Genomic DNA, 21,818 nt, shown 5'->3' with positions numbered 1-21,818 from the left:
GTATATCAAAACATCAAGTTGTATATCTCAAATATATAACATTTTTATATGTCAAAAAAATTAAATTGTCACAAAATAAAATATTTAAAAGATAAAGCAATAAATCAGGAGAGGGCTATGACAGATGAAACAAGATAGGCTCTATGTAAATGGTGGTTGAAACTAGGTGAGGCATTCACAGGGTTGGGAGGGGGCTTATTATACTGTTGTCTATAGTTTTGTGTCTTTGAACATCAATTCAAATTTGTGTTTTAAAGGGAAAAAAAGAAATAATAGTGGCCTTGGATTAATGTCCACCTTTGTAGTAAGGATTTTTAGCTGAGAGAATTTTAATCATTTGCATATACTAGTCAATGTAAGGCATGGAGAAATGTAGGCATTAATTTTGTATGGCTTTTCTAAGGACACTGGAAGGAAGAGAATTTAAAATCATGTTCTTTTCAAAAGACTGAAGTCCAACTCTGTTGCTGTCCGCACTTACATGGGCAGAGCCCCACCTGACTCAGCCTCACACTCACTTGGCCTGTATCAGGTTACTTTTACTGGGGCTTTAGGAGAGAGTGATAAAACTGTTCTTGTTTGATTTGGGGCCCTTAGGCAGGTTGCTGCTCAGGGGTTAGGTTGCCTTATAAAAAGGTAACTCACCACGCATAACAATGCTTTTTCCTGTTTAAAGAGAGACCTAGTTCTTCTATCAGATGATTTCTTAAGGCAGCACAAAGTAGCCAGACACAAAAAGAGTTAAGATCCAAGCTCTACCAGTTATTAGCTGTGTGATCCCTAACAAGTTATGTAACTTAGAACTCTGGTTTCTTTCTCTGTTTAAAATGGAGATTAAAAGATCTAATTATTGGGGATGTTATGTGAAAGTGGTTTACCAGTGGGGTGCGGTGGCTCACGCCTGTAATCCCAGCCACTTTGGGAGGCTGAGGCGGGCGGATCACGAGGTCAGATCGAGACCATCCTGGCTAACACGGTGAAACCCCGTCTCCACTAAAAAATACAAAATATTAGCTGGGTGTGGTGGCGGGCACCTGTAGTCCCAGCTACTGGGGAGGCTGAGGCGGGAGAATGGCGGGAACCCAGGAGGTAGAGCTTGCAGTGAGCCGAGATCGCGCCACTGCACTCCAGCCTGGGCGACAGAGCAAGATTCTGTCACAAAAAAAATAAATAAATAAAATAAATAAAGAAAGTGGTTTACCCCAGTGGTTGTCTTCTGTTAGGCACTTCATGAATTGGAATGTTTCCTTTTAGGTCTATGATAATGTTTTTTTCAAAATAAATAACTGTTCTTTCAAATTGAGATTTTTATTTATTCATTTTGTGCATCCCTATAACTTTGAAATTTTATTGTTGGAACTAACATCTATTGTAGAAAAGGCAATTGTTCAGTTTTCAGAATGTCATTTTATAATTATAAAAGGAGATCTCACTTTGGAGAATGAGTGAACCTTGTTTAATGTAGAAATAATGCCTGTTGTTGATATTCACCTTTTAGTATCTGGCAGTGAATCTTTTATGTAGCAAATGATCAATAAATTTACCTTTTTTTTTTATTTATACAGATAGTACACATCCTAAATATGACTTCTGCAAAGATAATTTCTTTTCTGTTACCACCTGATGAAAGTCTTCATTCACTACAGTCTCGTATTGAGCGTGAAACTGGAATAAATACTGGTTCTCAAGAACTTCTTTCAGAGACAGGAATTTCTCTGGATCCTCGGAAACCAGCCTCTCAATGTGTTCTAGATGGAGTTGTAAGAAAATTAATTATAATATCCCTAGAGTATATGAAATCTAGAGGGATTGCATGCCCTGCAATTTTTATGCATACTTGGAATTCCTTGGTCTGGGGAGCACATTCTGTTTTGGTTTTGTCCTACTCCCAACTCTTATCATTGCTTTGCAAGGTGAACAGGATAGAAATGAAACATTTGTTTTTTGAACTTTGCAAGACTTTTTCTTTGGTGCCAGTTTTCTGCTCCTGTACCCAGACCAAACTGAGGGTCAGGCTGCTTACTCTCTCGGCCCAATAACGAGATGCAGATGAACTGGGAGAGGAGGGAGTTTTTATTTCAGTAACCAGTTACAGGTAGAAGGCCTGGAAATTATCGCCAGACCACCTCAAAATTACAAAGTTTTCCCAGAGTTTATATATCCTCTAAGCTATATGTCTATGTGTAAGTTTGCATTCATCTAAAAACAGAAATGATTAATCTGTAACTAAGGTCTGAGTCTTGAAGACATTCCTCTGGAGCCTCAGTAAATTTATTTACTCTAAATGGGTCCAGGTGCTGGGGTGATTGCCCTTATCTTGTCTCCTATTAAATCACAGAGGTTTGAGGAGTTCCTACAGACCTCCAATAAACTTGTTTGTGGAAGCCTGAGGAGTTTCTTCAGACCCCCAATAAAACATTTAATCGTAAATGGGTCCTATTAAGAATTCCTTCATTATTTTGCTTTTAGTCCCAGGAAGGGCCTGGGTGGAACTCTTGGTAGGCTTTGGTTACATTTCAGCCTTTGTGTAAGGGCACTGGCTCTTCCAGTTTTTTTTTTTTTTTTTTTTTTTTTTTTTGAGATAGTCTTGCCCTGTTGCCCAGGCTGAAGTGCAATGGCGCAATCTCAGCTCACTGCAACCTCCGCCTCCTGGGTTCAAGTGATTCTCCCTGCCACAGCCTCCCAAGTAGCTGGGATTATAGGCGCCCGACACCATGCCCAGCTAGTTTTTTGTATCTTTGGTAGAGACGGGGTTTCACCACTCCTGACCGACCTTAGGTGATCGACCCACCTCGGCCTCCCTAAGTGCTGGGATTACAGGCGTGAGCCACTGTGCCCGGCTGCTCTTTCAGCTTTTAGTATTTAACTTCACCACTCAGTCAGTGCTGAAACAGTTGTTATGGAGGCCTGTGTTAGTGAGACCTGGCCTGCCACACTCCCACTTATTATTCCTTCTTGGCTTGGTGCAGTGGCACATGCCTGTAATCCCAGGACTTTGGGAACCCAAGGTGAGTGGATTGCTTGAGTTCAGGAGTTCGAGACCTGCCTGAGCAACATGGTGAAGCCCTGTCTGTACAAAAACTACAAAAATTAGCTGGGTTTGATGGTGCACCCCTGTAGTCTTAGCTACTTGGGAGGCTGAGGTGGGAGAATCACTTGAGTCTAGGGAGGTTGAGGCTGCAATGAGCCATGATCACGCCACTGCACTCCAGCCTGGGTGACAGAGCAAGACCCTGTCTCAAACAAAAAAATTTCTTTTCGTATTTGAAGTCCAGTACTCTGAAACTGCTGTGAGACCAGCAGTCTTATAGGTCCTGCCAAAGGATGGATGGGTGGTAAAATACGACTGGTCATGACTTTTTTCCCCATTTTTCTTTTTATGACTTTATTGAGGCATATTAATTATCATGTTAGTTCTCATTTAAGGTGTACAATATAGTGATTTTTTTGTTTCTTTTTTATTAACTTGTCACTGACTTGATGCTCAATTGCAGTGATTTTTTTTTAAAGTAAATTTACCAAATTTTGCAGCTATCACCATAAACCAGCTTAAAAACGTTTCCATTAACAGTCCATTAACTGTTAATCTCCATTCTGCCCACCCCAGGCAACCAGGAATCTATTTTTTATCTCCAAAAGTTTACCTTTTCTGAACATTCCATATAAATGAAATTATGTAATATATAGTCTCCTGTCTGACTTTTTTTACTTGCCTTGTATTTTTGAAGTCCATGCATGTTGTAGCATGTATCAGTACTTCATTCCTTTTGATTACTGAATAGTTTTTTCACTGTATATATCTTTTTACATTTGTTCTTTGGGTTTTGGTGATTGTTTACTTTAGCCCATACAAAAGTTTGGGTCTTTTTCCTCAACAAAAGTATGGACTCTGTTATTTGTAAGAGATATGCTAATACACATTGACTTTGATCATTTGCATTTCAAAGTAGAAAATCTGGTGCATAAGTATTTAGAAAACCTAGGATTTTCAAAGATCCTTGAGCAGGATTTTAATTGTTTGTTTCTTTTTCAGAGAGGCTGTGATAGCTATATGGTTTATTTGTTTGATAAAAGTAAAACTGTGTATGAAGGGCCATTTGCTTCCAGAAGTTTATCTGATTGTGTAAATTATATTGGTAAGTCCAGTCCGTTTAGCGGCTGAGCTTTAAACATGAATTAATTTAACTTTAACTCTCAGTATGATTAGTAGAAATGGACTTTTGATGTTGTGTTCTGTATCTCATACTTGAAATTTCTATATGGAGTTATATGAGAATTCTGAAAAATTGATTTATATAGTTTGGAAGGTGAAAAGGTAGATATTAAATCTCCACCAGATCATTCATTTAAGAGAAGATTTACTTTCTTGAGGATGGGACTCTCACAGGAGAATGAAACTTCACTATTAGTTAAACCTACTTTTTAATTGTCTCTTCATTGTCTAAGCATGTTAAAGTATTTATTTCATTTTTCCTGTGAATACTGCTTGATGTTCAAATGTTTTAATTTATCGTGTGAAAATTATTCTTTTCTTTTGAACAAGTTAAGTGTTTGATCACTGTATGTCTACCCAAATAAAATAAAGCACAAAATTACAAAATCAACAACAAAATTGAGCAGAGGGGCTGAAATATATGTAATCTTACTTTTTAAAAAATCTTTTTATTAGTTTTCTTTTGAAATTTTCTTTTAAATTGAGGCAGTTTACATAGAGTGAAATTTATGTAGCATGAAATTCACAGATATATTTCGATAACTTTTGACAAATTTATATACTTGTGTAATCCACACCACAGTCATGATGTAGATCATTTCCTTCACCTCAGAAAGTTCCCTCATGTCTCTTTTCAGTCAACTCCCCTTGCCCCAGACTTTATTATTACTATTTTACTAATGAACTTTTTTTTTTTAAAGAATGGTTTTAGATTTGCCAAAAAATTGGGCAGATAGTACAGAGTTTTCATATAACTCCCCTCACTCGCGCATGTAGTTTTTCCTATTGTTAACATTTTACCTGGGAGGTGGAGGTTGCAGTGAGCCAATGTCACACCACTGCATTTCACCCTGGGCAACAGAGTGAGACCCTTTCTCAAAAAAATAAATAAAAAACATAAAATATTAAAAAATATTAAAAAGTTAAAAAAATCTATTTTACATTAGTATGATGCATTTGTTACATTTAATGAACCCATATATTATTAATTGAAACCCATACTTTATTCACATTTCCTTCATTTTTACCTAATATCCTTTTTCTATTCTAAGATCTCATCTAGGATACATTATATTTAGTTGTCATGTCTCTTTAGCTCCTGTTTGCTGTGACATTTTCTCAGACTTCAAATAGTCCTTGTTTTCGATGACCTTGACAGTTCTAAGGAATACTAGTCAAGTATTTTGTAAGATGTCCCTCTGCTAAAATTTGTCTTTTTTTTTTTTTTTGAGACGGAGTTTCGCTCTTGTCGCCTAGGCTGGAGTACAGTGGTACAATCTTGGCTCACTGCAACCTCCACCTCCCGGGTACAAGCGATTCTCCTATCTCAGCCTCCCGAGTAGCTGGGATTACAGGCATGCACCACCATGCCCAGCTAATTTTTGTATTTTTAGTAGAGACAGGGTTTTGCCATGTTGGCCAGGCTGGTTTCGAACTCCTGACCTCAGGTGATCCGCCTGCCTTGGTCTCCCAAAGTGCTGAGATTACAGGCATGAGGCACCATGCCTGGCCTTTTTTTTTTTTTTTTTTTTTTTTTCATGATTAGACTGGGGCAGTGGGTTTTTGAGAGAAAGGTCACGGAAGTAAGATTGCAGTGAATTGAGTTCATGCCACTACATTCCAGCCAGGGTGACAGAGCGAGACCCTGTCTCAAAAAAAAAAAAAAAAAAAAAAAAAAGGGGAGTTATGTTCCCCTCTTTTAGGATAGAGTATCTACATAATTTATTTGGAATTCTTCTGCATAGGAGATTTGTCCTTGCTCTCCCATTTATTAATTTCAGTCATTTATTTATATTAGTATGGATTAATGGATTTTTAAAAATACTTTATATTATAATCCAATACTAGTTTATTCTGTTGCCCAGATTGTTCCAGCTTTGGCCATTTGGAGCTCTTTCAGTGGGCTCCTGTACCTCTTTTACATGCCCCCATCAATGAGTTGTTTTTGTTTTATTTTGTTTAAAAAGTTTGATTTTTTTTTTTTTTTTTTTTTTTTTTTTTTTGGTCTGTTGTAGGAAGCCACAGGTGGAAGTTTGGGTATACAATAGGAGAAAGGTTAATTGAGAATATTAATAATTATTAAGGGAGGCAAATATTTTTCCATTTATATAGCTTAATTTATTTAAAGTCTGCTTCAGATGATGTGTTTTCTCGTAGGAACACTAGTGTAGCAAGTTTTGCCTAACCTTTCTCTGAAGTTTTCATTAGAAAAAAGTAACAGAGAATATACTTGCTGCCTTACAATATGAATCTGTTTCAATGTTGGAGAATTCCATATGTTAAAATAGAATTTCATTGAACTTAACACATGGTTTTAGAAAAGTAGCATTCCCTTTACCAAAGAATGGGTGAGATAAAAATCACAAATAGATAACTTTTTAAAGTCTGGCATTGAAGAAAGCATATTTTATTAAACTGCCATTTACCCTCTGTGTTTTCTTTTTTTTTCTTTTTTTTGAGGTAGAGTCTCACTCTGTCACCCAGGCTGGAGTACAGTGGTGCGATCTTGGCTCACTGTAACATCCACCTCCTGGGTTCAAGTGATTCTTTTGCCTCAGCCTCCTGAGTAGCTGGGACTGTAGATGTGCATCACTACACCCAGCTAATTTTTGTATTTTTAGTAAAGACAGGGTTTCACTATGTTGGCCAGGCTGGTCTTGAACTCCTGACCTCAAGGGATCCGCCCGCCTTGGCCTCCCAAAGTGCTGGGATTACAGGCGTGAGCCATCACACCTGACTCTTGTGTGTATTCTTAATGCTGGATTGTTGGTCCAGGATATGAAATTTATTATTTAGAGGTAGGAAAGACCCAGAGGAGATGGGACTTGATTTAGAACTTGAAAGAAATAATTTGGATTAGCAGAGAGAAAAAGAGTATTCCAGGTTGCAGAAAAGCAAACAAAAAAGACAGATACAGGAATAATCTCAGGCTCTGTGAGTGTAGTGATTATGTCATTCATTTTTTTTCCCCCTTGTATCTGGAGCAGGGCTTATGTATTGCAGGTGCTCTGTAAATGTATATTGAACTGAATTAAATGGAAACAAGTGGCTCTTTTAGCATCAGTTTCTAGCATCTATGGGAATCCTGGTTTTGTAGACAGAAAATCACAGAGAACAATAAATCAACTCTAAAATCCTCAAAAGTAACTAACTCCCTTGCCCCTTTTCTCATCTTCTTGTATATAGTACAGGACAGCAAAATACAGCTTCCAATTGTACAGCTGCGTAAAGTGTGGGCTGAAGCAGTGCACTATGTGTCTGGACTAAAAGAAGACTACAGCAGGCTCTTTCAGGGACAAAGGGCAGCAATGTAAGTGGATTCTGTTGTTTATAAGCACAATGCAATGTGCATCATATACTCAAGAATTAATCTTGCTGGTTTTCACTAATCAATATTTCATGTAATAGTAACATACTAGGCCAATTTGAAGTGTAATGTTCTGATTAAACTTGTAGAATTCTCACTAATGGACTGAGACCATTCTATTATAATGACTTGAGGGTAATAATTCCCGTATGGTCCTAGTACAAAAAGATTGTTTATCACAGAATATTATAGGCAGGAAGTCTTTAGAGATCAGATTCTAGAGATCAGTTATTTCTCATAGATTGATAATAGAAACTTAGGCTTTGGCCTTGTGGCAGTTTATGTTTTTAAATTATTGTTCAATGTTTCTGAATGCCGAATGCTGATAATATCTTTTTTCTTTTTTTTTTGCTATGGTTTAGGTTAAGTCTTCTTAGATATAATGCTAACTTAACAAAAATGAAGAACACTTTGATCTCAGCATCACAACAACTGAAAGCTAAATTGGAGTTTTTTCACAAAAGCATTCAGCTTGACTTGGAGAGATACAGCGAGCAGATGACGTATGGGATATGTAAGTGTCTGAGTAATATATTTCAAAGGAATATCTGGTTTCTTGAAGCCATCTGTTGTTTTGCCTTCTTAACTCAGCCAGTTGTTTTACTTACCTTCACATTAGGACAGGAGACAGGACAACTTAGATTACCAGAAACCATGTTTGTTTTGAATGTTACCTCTTTTTAAAAATTTGCTTAGTTGAGCAATTTAGTTTCACAATTGGGCTAAAATTATTTAGCTCCAAAAAAATACAGAAGCAATTTAATAATCTTGAATTTCAAACATAATTTAAAAATAAATACAAAATCTGGACTTCTTAGCCAGTGCTGTGGACTGAATGTTTGTGTCCCCCATGAAATACATATGTTGAAATTCTGACCCTGAAGGTGACGGTGTTGGTAGGTGGAGTCTTTGGGAAGTGACTAGGTCATGAGAGTGGAGCCTTCGTGTTTGGGATTAATGCTCTTACAAAAGAGGCCTGAATGAGATCCCTCACCCCTTCTGCATGTGAGGACAGAGCAAGAAGATAGTCATCAGGAACCAGAAAGCAGGCCCTCACCAGATACCAAATCTGCCTTGTTCTTGGACTTCCCAGCCTTCAGAACTATAAGAAATAAATTTCTATTGTTTTTATGGCACTTAGTCTATGGTATTTTTTTATAGTAGCCCAAATGGACTAAGACAACCAGGGCAGTCTTAAACTACTTACCTTTCTGTAAATAATGACACAAATATTCTAAGGCTATGATTTTTTTCAAGCCATCTACCGTGGAGTCCTATTTTTTGCATACACGATCTCCAAATTTTCAATATTTGACTCCAAGCTTATCTCCTTCAGATGCACTAAGGAAATGTAAAAAGACAGAGTTAAAATATGAGTAAATTGAAGGAGTCACTACCAGCATTTCTGTTTTCTTTTATAAAACAAATCCTTTTTAGGAAACAAATACTGCTTGTACACTTGTCCTGAGCAAAGTATGTGTATCTCAGAATAAACAATCAATAGTGTCCAGTTGGGTGAATGAATTTACTCTCCAGAACTGGTTTTATTAATAATATTGTTATTTTATCTCTATTTGTATATTATTGACATTCTGGCAAGTGATAAAATATAATTATTTCATTAAAATACCTTAGACTTGTCAAAGGCTTATTATACAATTGTTAAAGAAGAATCAGGTAGATCTGTATGTGCTTTATTAAAAGATCACCTGGGTCTTTAGTTGACAGAAAAGTTTTAAATTGTGGGAAAAAATAAAGAGTATACCAGTGGTTTCACTTGCGAGGGAGCAGGGTATGTGTCTATGTAACAAATAATCATAGTAAGGTCCCTTGAGGTGGATGGTAGAAGGGAGGAAGACAGAGTCTTTTCTGTTTATATCCTTTTATAGTATTTAATTTTTAAAAATCACATTCAAGTATTAAATTTCTTTTCTGGCCAGGTGTGGTGACTCACGCCTGTAATCTCAACACTTTGGGAGGCCGAAGCTGGTGGATCCCTTGAGCTCAGGAGTTCAAGACTAACCTGGGCAATGTGGGGTAGAACCCCATCTCTACAAAAAATACAAAAATTAGCCGGGCATGGTGGTGCACACCTCAGCTATTCAGGAGGCTGAGGTGGGAGGATCACTTGAGCCCTGGAGATAGAGGTTGCGGTGAGCCGAGATCATGCCACTGCACTCCAGCCTGGGTGACAGAGTGAGACACTATCTCAAAAAAAAAAAAAAATTGGTTTTTCCTTTATCCACCTATCTCCACACTGATATACATATTTTTTTTAAGAAAACAGTCGGCCGGGCACAGTGGCTCACGCCTGTAATCCCAGCACTTTGGGAGGCCGAGGCGGGTAGATCACGAGGTCAGGAGATCAAGACCATCCTGGCTAACATGGTGAAACCCCATCTCTACTAAAAAATACAAAAAATTAGCCGGGCATGGTGGTGGGCGCCTGTAGTCCCAGCTACTTGGGAGGCTGAGGCAGGAGAATGGTGTGAACCTGGGAGGCGGAGCTTGCAGTGAGCTGAGATTGCACCACTGCACTCCAGCCTGGGTGACAGTGAGACTCCATCTCCCAAAAAAAAAAAAAAAGAAAGAAAGAAAACAGTCATCTGTATTCATTTCCTAAGGGTTCTATAACCTGTGTGGCTTCAGCAATAGAAACTTATTGTCTCACAGCCCTGGAGGCTAAAAGTCCAAAATCGAGGTGTTGGCAGGGCCATGTTTTCTCTGAAATCCGCAGAGAAGAATCTTTCCTTGTTTCTCTCTAGCTTCTTATGGTCTTATGGTCTGCCAGCCATCACTGGCATTCCTTGGCTTACAGTTGCAGCACCTTAATCTGTCTCCATTGTCACATAGCATTCTCCCCTGTGTATCTGTATCCTGTGTCTCGTCTCTTCTAAGTACACTGGTCATACTGGATTAAGAGCCCAGACCATTCCTGTATGAGTATTAATTTATCTAATTACTTCTGTAATGACCTTATTTCCAAATAGGTCACATTCTGAGATATTGGGGGTTAGGAATTCCACATATCTTTTGGGGGGCCACAATTCAACTCATAACACATCTTTGATGTTGATATGGCAAGGAGGCAGGCAGGCCAGTAATTAAAGATATGGCTATTTCTGAGATAACCAATTTAGACTTTTCTTTTAGCTTCAGAAAAAATGCTAAAAGCATGGAAAGAAATGGAAGAAAAGGCCATCCACTATGCTGAGGTAAAATCATTGACCACATTCTGTGTACTTATTAATTCTTGATGTCTCCATTAGAAACTGTCTTTGGTTTTGGTATATAAAGAGCATTTTTCATGTCATTCCCGAAATTCAGACAAAATTCTAGTAGATGCTTTGTATATAAAGAGGGAGGTATCATAGTGATTAAAAACAAGGGCTTTTTGAAAATTACCTAGTGCCTAACTAAGCTTCAGTTTCCTTTATTTATTTATTTATTTTTTGAGACAGGGTCACTGTGTTGCCCAGGTTGGAGTGCAGTGGCATGATCAAAGCTCACTGCAGCCTCAACTTCCCAGGCTCAAGCAAGTCCTCCCATCTTAGCCTCCTGTGTAGCTGGGACAAGAGGTGCACCACCATGCCTGGCTAACTTTTACATTTTATTAGTGACAGGGTCTCACTATATTGCCCAGACTTGCATCAAACTCCTGGGCTTAAGCAATCCTCCCACCTCAGCCTCCCATAGAGCTGGGATTACAGGCATGAGCCACCACATCCAGCTAGTTTCCATATTATGGGCACAATTTCTTTTCTAGTAGGGTTATGAAGATTAAATGGGAGTCAGTTTTATTTTTGTGACTGGTTTAGATAGGATGGCTGCACATCTGGGTTTAGTGGGACTGTCCCAGTTTATACCTAATATCTTGCCATAATTATCAGTAGTAGTCCCTTTCACTCTCAAAATGACACTGGTTTGGACAATAAATTATATGGTGTCCCTAGGTATAGATCATTCTCTAGGTGGCAGATTTTCTTCCCCTTATCCTGTACATTTGTCCATGGTCCTAAGTTATTACACTCCTTAATGTCAGTACTTACCCTGAGGATGTGGGTGGGAATACCCATGGTGTCCTGGGGTGGGAAATCCAAGGTCTTTATCTTTTTGTGTCCCTATTCAAGGCAGTGGGGGCCAGGAGGCAATCAAAATCATAGAGCCAAGATACAAGTAATACCAGTGGTTTTGGTCTTTCTTATTAGTTGACACCTGTTGTACCTTTTTGCTTCTCCAGAGGTAAAAGCAAATACTAGTAGTTTACTGTTGTCAGGAGAGAAAAGAGAGAAGACTAAGAATAAGTGTGTTCTTATGTGAAGGATTAAGTGTCAGAATCTGAAGAATAGAAAGGCTTTAACAATATCAGTGTTTCATATTATATTATTTAGTTCTCTAATGAAGCAGCAGGTCATTCTGTATCCTTAAGATCTGAATTTTGTTTCCAATGATGTAGTGGTAAGCCTTTCATTTCCTTTGTATTTTCATCATATTTTAGGTTGGTGTCATTGGATACCTGGAGGATCAGATTATGTCTTTGCATGCTGAAATCATGGAGCTACAGAAGAGCCCCTATGGAAGACGTCAGGGAGACTTGATGGAATCTCTGTAAGGATGTACTTGTGTTGTTGGTCTTGACATTTGTTATATTTTGTAGCATATTGTTCTTTCTGCTTACATCTGGGAAATTAAACCTCTATGTGGTTCTTTTCTCTAGTTTTCCTTTCCCCAAATATATTGGGATTATCTTTAAAGTGGAAGCTTTTTCTTAGTCACAGGAAACTTCAGAAATAATTCTTTGGGTTGGCCTTTTTTGGTTTTGAATAAAAGCATTTATTTCATATGAGTGTTAAGAATTTTCCAAGTATAACTAAGTTACAAACTGTTTCCCTACTCATAGTACCTCTGGTCCAAGGTATTGACTCTTAAATGCCCTAAAACTTGAGATTTTTTCTTAATTAAAGTTCTGGATTAAAAACTTCAGATATTTTCTCCAATTATAGGTCATAATTTTTGTCTGTTTAAGTGTCTCTGGTGCAGAGATGTCCTCATGGTAGATCATAATAGATATGAACTATATTAAACTTTGCATTTTAAGAACTTGTGTAGTTCTTATTACTCAATAAAATGCTCTGTGAAATACTCGTTGGCAATATGAACTTGCTTTTAAAATGGGTTCATTATTCAAATAAAATAATATTATTTCAAGTTGTAGATTATTGAAGTCATTAAATTACCTTCACATATCAGAGCATGTTTTCTCTTTTACAGGGAACAGCGTGCTATTGATCTATATAAGCAGTTAAAACACAGACCTTCAGGTAAGACACTTCTATCACAGTGCTTGAAGGCATTTTAGGTAACTATTACTAGCCTAACAAATGTGGGGGATTAAATATTTTTACGTTAAAAATTTTCTTAAAGCTGCAGAATAAATTCCAGTTTTGGTATTACCATTGAGACATGGTATAGTAAGTTTTAAGTTTGTGAGAATTTAGGAGATTAAAAAGAGAAAGTAACAGAGAAAATGAGGTAGAAAAATTTTAGAAGGGGATGTGAAAAGAAAGAATGGAAGACAGAAAAAAGGAACTCAAAGAGGAAGAAGCAGCAAGAAAATGTTTAGAAAGATGAAAAAAAATAAGTGTTGCTTAAGATTGGAGAGGTTGGGCAGGTTGTGGTGGCTCACACCTGTTATCCCAGCACTTTGGGAGGCCAAGGTGGGTGAATTACCTGAGGTCAGGAGTTCAAAACCAGCTTGGCCAACGTGGTGAAACCCCATCTCTACTAAAAATAAAAAAGTTAGCCGGGTGTGGTGGCACGTGCCTATAATACCAGCTACTTGGGAGGCTGAGGCAGGAGAATCGCTTGAACCTGGGAGGAGGAGGTTGCAGTGAGCCAAGATCACACTACTGCACTCCAGCCTGGGTGACAGAGCGAGATTCTGTCTCAAAACAAAACAAAACAAAAAAATACTTAGAGAGGTTGGAAAGAATTTGAGGCAATGGGTTCAGGTTTGGAATGGTTAGAGGGAAGGCCTGTGCTGTTCTAGGCCAAAGCAGATTGCCTTGAAAATAATGCCTTCATCTGCACTGGTCACTGATGACTTATTTTGTTGGTAAAACAATTCCTGTTGAACACCTGCTAAATACTGAGCAAGGTCTGCTGGAAAGAGTACTGGATGGGGAATCAGAAGGCTTGAATTCTAGATTGAGTAATTTACCTACTGTTACCTCAGGCAAATCTCCGTTTCCCATTTCCTTCTGCAAAATGGGGTGGAAACCTAGCGTTCCTACTCAGTGAGTATGTTGTGACAATGTATTTAAGAGGATGTTTGTGAAAATGCTTTGAAAACTATAAACTGTTATGTACCTGCAAGATATTATCATTTAGTTAAAAATTTGTTTTGAAGGGTAACAGAAGAAATAAAGTCTGTGCCCTAATGTGCATTATACTTAAATGAATATGTTAAAAAAAAATATACTTTTACATTTTAAAATTTGTCGACACATAGCAACACATGCAAATTAATATACACGTGAAATTGTATTTCATATACTCTTTTCACATTTAAAAAAGAACACTATCTCCTCTTATACTGCTTTTATTTTACTGAAATGTATTCAGTTTAGTCTGACCAGCAGTTCTCAAAATGTAGCATATGGACCTGTGAGAATCCTTGAAACTTTGTCAGAGAGTCTGTGAGGTTAGAACCATTTTCATAATAAGATGTTATTTGTGTTTTTCACCATGTTGACATTTTCACTGATGGTGCAACGTAAAATGGCTTGCACTTTAGTATGAATCAAGGCACTAGCACCAAACTATGCTAGTAGTAGTTATATTTTTTATCACCATGTATTCACAGTTTTTTAAAAATGACAGTTTCACTTAAAAATGTTCTTGATAAAGCAGTAAAAATAGTATTTTATTTAAATCTCAACCTTTGAGTATGTGTTTTTAATATTTTGTGTGGTGAAATGGGAAGTACTCATAAAAGTGTTTCTTCTACACAGTGAAGTATGATGGTCGTCTTAAGGAAAACCACTTCAGTAATTGTTTACATTGCTAGTTGTCTGGCCTCTTTCAGGGAAGACACCATTTTTACTTGGAAGAGCAACTGTCAGGCAAACTATCATTATTCAGATTTGCATACATGAGATAATTTCTAAGAAATTAAATGAAAATAAAAAGTATAGCGCGCTTACTACTTTAAGGGAAAAAAACCAATATTTGTTGTCAAGGATAACATTCCATGTTTCAAGCAAAAAGAATTTTAGAAAACTTGTATTTACCAGCTGGAATTTGTCAGCTTCTCAGCATTTAAAAACTTTTCTGACGAGATCAGTGGTATATCAGAAAGATTTGCAAAAATGTAAAACAGTGCAAGGGTTCTCACTGAAATTTTTTTGATGTAGAAAATAATGTTTTTTTGGTTTTTGTTTTTAGAGGTGGGCTCTTGCTATGTTGACCAGGCTGCTCTTGGACTCCCTGGGTTCAAGCAATCCTTCCACTTCAGGTTTCCAAGTATCTCAGGTAGCAGTAGCCAGGTGAAAGGAGGTGGCTCTCGTAGATATGAGTATTCTGTGTAAAGACATGTATGTATAGTACTTAGCATGTCTGAGGAAATGCCGTATGACTGGAGTATAGAGTTTCAGGAGAGAGAGAAAACCTAAATAAAGGTTTTTTTTTTGTATGTTTGTTTTTAATAAAAACATGTTAGTGGGCAATAGGTTTGTTATTTTTAAATGAATTAAGACACGAGTATTTTTAAATTTCTGTTTAATTCCTGAAAACCCTTTGGGGTTCTCAAGAATTTTCTCGTGTAAAGGTGTCCTGAGACCAAAAAGTTGGAGAACTGCTTATCTAGACTATTCTCAGAAGCTTGGCTGCTCAGGAAAGAAGAGAGGTGGGTGAGTAGCTAAAAGGAGATGTAGAGCCAAGGGAGGTCACTTCTCAGAAGGAAGACTTAAACATCAGGTGCCACGTGATGATGTTTTAGTTAACAACAAGCTGTGCATACTATGGTAGTCCCATAGAGATTATACTACTGTATTTTCATTATGTATTTTCTATGTTTACATGCACAAATGCTTACCAATGTGTTACAGTTGCCTACAGTATTCAGTACAGTCACTTGGTGAACAGGTATGTAGCCTATTGTCAAAAGGCTATACCATACAGCTTAAGTGTATAGCAGGCTATACCATCAGGGTTTGCATAAGTACACTGTAGTATTCACACAGTGACGAAAGTGGCCAGTGATGCATTTCTCAGAACATATACTCGGGGCCAAAAAACCCTGTGGAGAGGGAGGTCCCTGAACAAGTTGAGAGATTGGCTCCAAAGAACAGTAGGAGGGATTAGCCTTGATACTATTGATATTGGAAAGAGAATGAGTGTGGATACAGATACTTTTTTGGGAGTAGAGGTTGGAAGGTCAGGGTCTTACTGCCTTATGGCCTCTTATCCTGCAGTGGTAAGTGAGGTTAACTGAAATGGAAGAGGTGATGACCTCATAGATTTGAATAGTGTGCTAAAGACTTCTAAAAGCCACTGTGTGCAGTGGAAGATGTTGCTGACCCAAAACATACATTAAGAATCCAGGCCAGGTGGCTCATATCTGTGATACTAGGGGCTTTGGGAGGCCGAGGCGGGAGGATCGTTTGAGGCCAACAGTTTGAGACCAGTCTAGGCAACGTAGTGAGACCCCGTCTCTACAAAAAATAAATAAATAAATAAATAAATAAATAAATAAATAAAAATTTTAAAAAGCTGGGTGTGGTAGTGTATGCCTGTAGTCCCAGCTACTCGGGAGGCTGAAGTAGCAGGATCGCTTGAGGCCCAGGAGGTCGAGGCTGCAGTGAGCCAAGATTATACTATTGCACTTCAACCTGGGTGACAGAGCAAGACTTTTTCTCTAAAAAAAGAAAAGTACCCAGAGCAGAAATGAAAAACTTGTGAATTAGCAGTGGCAAATAGTGAACAGTAATATTAATTTTTTGTTGATAATTTAGTAGCTTGGATATAGGAACTGATAGAGCAGATGGTTGGATTAATCCAAGGTTAGGATTTTACTGATGGAATAAGAGGATAAAAAGGTTGAAGATGTTAACAAAATAGTGATTTAAGTAATAGAAGTTGTTGTAGCTAGAGTAAAATATTAAAATCTAAGACTTCAAATAGAGCAAGTCCAATTCTTTTTCTTTAATCAATATTTCTGGGCCAGGTGTGGTGGCACATGCCTGTAATCCCAGCTAATCTGGAGGCTGAGGCAGGAGAATCGCTTGAACCAGGGAGGCGGAGGTTGCAGTGAGCCAAGATTGTGCCACTGCATGCACTCCAGCCTGGGCGACAGAGCTAGACTCCATCTCAAAAAAAAAATTGTGACTCCCAGTCTTCTGGCTAATGAATCAGATTCCGCAGATACACAGTGATAGCATTTGTTTAGGTTATATTTTTAAAAACTTTGAGGTAGCCCTGTCAACATAGCACGAAGCTCAGAAATAAATTGCTATCCAGGTAGCTTGAGTGTCACCTTGAGTGACAAACTGTAACAAGATTGTGTCTGTCATTGGGGCCTATTATATAATCACACTTGATTTGTGGCCCTGTTGTCTTTTCTAGCTTAGAGTTGACTTGAATCTCTTGTTCATCTGAAAATGGTTAAAACCAGCTTTCTTCATCCTTTAGCCTTGGAGAAGGCTAAAGTTCTGAGGGCTTTCACTATCTAAAAGAGCTAGTTATATGAGAAGGCTCTTGGCTTGGTCCATGGTATTTAGGAAGGAATGCTGTTTGGAGAAGAACCTTTTTGGAGCCTTTCATTTGCTTGTTGGTGAGGAGGAGACAACACAGATGTGTGGGGAATAAAGTTGGGCTATGGGGGAGGTATTTGGAGTGATAACAAAGGACACAACATTTTTTAAACCTTCTTTGATGCTCCTTTCATCATTTCCTTTTTGGTAAAATGGGGGTAACAAAAATAGTCCTCACAGGACTGCTGTAAGGATTAAATGGGAAAATTATAAGCAGAGAGTAGCAAATATTATTATTATTATTGCATTTAGGCTTAATTATTGTCCAAAGAAAATACCAGCATGATGCATGAGCAACTTTCAACTCCTTTAGCCATTTTCTGAAATACAACAATTAATGATAGTTTTTTGGGGTTTTTTTTTGTTTTGTTTTGTTTTAAATCGAGGACACATTATAAATTGTAGAACTCATTGTGACCAACAGCTATCCCAATTGAGGGTATGTGGCTGCTGCCAGTTAAGGCTTTAAGATGTCATACTGCCCTCAAATGGAACTTTCAGGCTGTCTATAGGTCCCTTTACTAGTTGGTTTCAGTGAGCGTTTTTCAAAGTTTTTCTGGGCTGTAAACAGATGGAAAAACATGAAATTCCAAGCAACCTAGTTCAAGGACCTCCTTCCTTTAGGCAATGAAAGTTTGATGAATTGTCCTACTGTTTCTAAATATGTGGTTAATCATCCAAGAAAAATTGTTCTCTTGGCCAGAGGCTGCATTTGTGTCTGGGGCTTGGGTTAGTATGGGTTAAAGATAGCCAAGACTATTCTTCTTAAGCACAGGCAACTAAGGCCTCTTACTGATAAATTTATATATACATTATACACATACAAACTTTATTTTTTATATATAACTAGATTTTATTTATAGGTAATCTTTATATCTTTTAACCCAATTTTTAATTTAAATGGAGATATTTATTAATTAAAATTAGTTTCAGAGTTTCAGGGATTTTTGAGGAATTTTTTGTTTGGAGGTTGATATGTTGCAGAAGAAAGATTATACCCACTGACTGATGTCTTTTATAGATCACTCCTACAGTGACAGCACAGAGATGGTGAAAATCATTGTGCACACTGTGCAGAGTCAGGACCGTGTGCTCAAGGAGCTGTTTGGTCATTTGAGGTAGGAAAATTGCTTCATTTCCTACTGAAGAACCAGGATACGTTTATCTTGTTCTTCTCAAAGTACAAATGCCCTCTTTGGTAAAGTATACTTACCCAGGAAGGATTCTGAAAGTACCTTGGGTAGCTTGGCCATAGCTGTCTGCATTTATGTGTCCTTTTGTATGCATTACTTTGGAGATCAGTCATTAAATCTGATGCTGATTGTGGTTCATTTCCTCAGCTGGGTTTTGGGAATATGGTATACATACAGTCTTGGGGAACATGTAAGTATCTGACACTGATTTAATCTCTCCAGCAAGTTGTTGGGCTGTAAGCAGAAGATTATTGATCTACTCCCTAAGGTGGAAGTGGCCCTCAGTAACATCAAAGAAGCTGATAATACTGTCATGTTCATGCAGGGAAAAAGGCAGAAAGAAATATGGCATCTCCTTAAAATTGCCTGTGTAAGTAATTATTAATGAATTATTTAATGTGACATTGAGTTGCTATTATTCCCTGCAAAGGGGATTTTTATCAGCATGAGGTGAGCCCTCTTGAACACATTTTGTGCTGGCATGTATATATTTTGCACTGGCATGAAATGACGTCCATGTTCCTTGCTTGGTGTCCAGACTAGCAGTTGAGATGCAGGACTTATTATCATCTCTCCTTTCCAATTTCTCTGTTGTTATACTCCTCTTAGCCCTTGACCACTGTGGTATTCCAACCCAACTTGGGGATAGATGTACCTGACTAGATAATGAAACTGACCATCTATTCAACTGGGTTTTTTTTCTTTCTTCAACTAAAATGGTATAAGATGAATGGATACATATGGTTTTAGTCAATGAAGAAAGGGGCCAAGGACAGTTTACTAACAGTGTGTAAAGGTGGGAATAGTTTTGCACTGAAATACTCTGGTTGTGCATATAAGTAGTAATGGAAATGTAAGTCTTAGGAATATGGTAAGAAATTGTGTGAATCAACAGAGATGCTTGCCTGTAATCTTTTGATGATTTTTTTTCTTTTCCTTCAGACACAGAGTTCTGCCCGGTCCCTTGTAGGATCCAGTCTAGAAGGTGCAGTAACCCCTCAGACGTCAGTATGGCTGCCCCCGACTTCAGCAGAACATGATCATTCTCTGTCATGTGTGGTAACTCCTCAAGATGGGTGGGTTTACTTTGTAACAATAGATAGCTGTGTTTTCATAGCAGTGGTATAGGAATGAGGCAGTAGTTGTTAAGGTAGTCTTCTGTGCCTTCAGACCAGGGTTGAGTCCTGACTATCCCTTTGTAATAATCTTAGGCAACTTACTTGACTTTTTTGATGTTCATATTTCCTCACCTGTAAAACAGGAATGTCTCATAGAACTGTTGTGGAAATTTGATTAGACAATGTATATAAAGTGCTTGGGAAATAAATGTTCAGCAAATGTTGCTTATTATTAGCTCAGTCCAAGTTCTAAGTCTTTTCTTTTATTGGCTTATTACTTTCTTTTACTCAAACCTTATTCCTTCATTAACAGTTTATAAGAAATTATGCTATCATTTTGCATTTATCATTTTGGGGATCCTTGATTACCCTTCTAATAAATTTTTGAGATCTATTTTATAACTTTGTATTTCTAAGATTAGACTTTTTTCAATGTTTTAAATCAGTTTTGCAAGTAAGAACTCAAATTCCAAGCCCTATATTTTATTAATTCCTACTCTTTTGCTAAAGCTGAATGACTATCCATTTCTGTTATTTTCTCAGCATAAGATGTGCCGTATCCAAAGCCAGTGGCTCTTTGCTAGCTTGTGTATTGTCGCTTTTCTCACAACTCATGGAGACCTCTACAGCACCAGCATTTCCTGGAAACTCTGCCCATAATTAGTTTTGCAGAAGAGCAGCCATGTTACATCACTGCTCAGGAGGTCATGCAGTTGCACATTCTGTACTCTACTTTTATGAGAGAAAAGCACATGGCAGGAAGGCAAGCTGATATCAGGTATTTTATTTTTTTAAAGAAAGGAAGTTCCAGGGTATGTATCTTGGGGTCATTATACATGTGGCCCAATGCAGTACACCTACAACTGTAGCACAGGCTATAATTAAATATATGGACTTTACAAAATATTCCAGTAATCAGAGTTGAAGGAAATAAAATTTAATACTTTACTTACTTTTATGCCTTTATTAAAGGCATTTAGGTTTTTTTGGCAGATGCTAATGTTTGCAGATGTCACCGCAATACAGGTAATTTCCAATTTGAGGTGTGGTTGTTTGCAAAAGTATATGTGACATACTTTCAATGTATTTTCTAGAAGGAACACATTATATTTTATTTTGAGACGGAATCTCACTCTGTCGCCTAGGCTGGAGTGCAGTGGCACAGTCTTGGCTCATTGCAACCTCCGCCTCCCAGATTCAAGCAATTCTCCTGTCTCAGCTTCCCAAGTAGCTGGGATTACAGGCGCGTGCCACCATACCTGGCTAATTTTTGTATTTTAGTAAAGACGGGGTTTCACCACGTTGGCCAGGCTCGTCTTGAACTCCTGATCTCAAGTAATCCACCTGCCTTGGCCTCCAAAAGTGCTGGGATTACAGGCATGAGCCACCGTGTCCAGTCAGAATACACTGTATAAGAAAATTGATTTCAATTATTATGTACCTGTGGTACTTAACTACCAAGGATTGGGAACTGTTTGGCCACAATTTTTCCATCTGTTGGATAAGAGCTGAATCAGAATGTCATTCTAAGCTGATAGTGACTATCATCCATGACCTAAAACGGACTCTTGTTAGGGGACTGAAGTTGGCAAAGGGAGAAGAGAGAGGCCATGTAGAAGAGGAAAGCATGAAGGTAGAAACCACAAGCAGGATTGCCTTCAAATATGAACTTCCAGGGATACTTCTTGGTTCTAGGTAGCTCCCCCACCACACTGTTCACTGTTTTCTTTTGCTGTCCTCAGGAATCAGCTTGCTTGTTTTGTTTCATTGCTATCTGTAGTTTCTAATGAGTTTTTCATTTTCTGTGATCTCTACATAACAGATTTTACTTTTTTCTCTTCTCCCCTACATTTGTGTCTGTGAAGCATGCATGCTGGTGTTTTTACTACTTTTAAGGAAAGAGAAGTTTTTAGAAACAAAAAGAGGTATTTCATCTGTCTTTGCCACAAGGATTTTTTCCTCCCTAGTTACATATTCAGGGGAAAAGCAAGTTGTACATAAGTGCCTCTTACGTTTCAGAGGAAAGTCAGATTGGAGTTATAGTGGACTTCTTATCCTTAGAGGTAGGTAGAGGTAGAGGCAGAAGCTTGGTTTAAACAGGACTCTGCCTCTGTA

At 37.9% G+C, this 21,818-nt stretch overlaps 1 protein-coding gene across 7 annotated transcripts in view; it reads left to right on the top strand.

Annotated features, from left to right (window-relative positions):
- Nucleotides 1-21,818, top strand: part of CHUK (component of inhibitor of nuclear factor kappa B kinase complex) — a 43,108-nt gene that overhangs the window by 18,533 nt on the left and 2,757 nt on the right. For 3 of the 7 annotated variants that reach the window (XM_050804976.1, XM_050804978.1, XM_050804980.1), the window contains exons 10-19: nt 1,566-1,760; nt 4,034-4,136; nt 7,400-7,523; nt 7,943-8,094; nt 10,734-10,795; nt 12,079-12,188; nt 12,852-12,901; nt 18,414-18,510; nt 18,808-18,955; nt 19,528-19,661. In XM_050804976.1, coding sequence (XP_050660933.1) covers nt 1,566-1,760; nt 4,034-4,136; nt 7,400-7,523; nt 7,943-8,094; nt 10,734-10,795; nt 12,079-12,188; nt 12,852-12,901; nt 18,414-18,510; nt 18,808-18,955; nt 19,528-19,661 — 1,175 coding nt within the window. Of the gene's footprint in view, nt 1-1,565; nt 1,761-4,033; nt 4,137-7,399; nt 7,524-7,942; nt 8,095-10,733; nt 10,796-12,078; nt 12,189-12,851; nt 12,902-18,413; nt 18,511-18,807; nt 18,956-19,527; nt 20,482-21,818 lie in introns of all 7 variants that reach the window. The other 4 variants (XR_007728919.1, XR_007728920.1, XR_007728921.1 and 1 more) reach the window with 3 other exon arrangements.

This window comes from Macaca thibetana, chromosome 9 (assembly GCF_024542745.1).
Source record: "Macaca thibetana thibetana isolate TM-01 chromosome 9, ASM2454274v1, whole genome shotgun sequence".
Classification (NCBI taxonomy): domain Eukaryota; kingdom Metazoa; phylum Chordata; class Mammalia; order Primates; family Cercopithecidae; genus Macaca; species Macaca thibetana.
The sequence above is the reverse complement of the archived record's forward strand: the minus strand, read 5'-3'. Positions and strand labels throughout refer to the sequence as shown.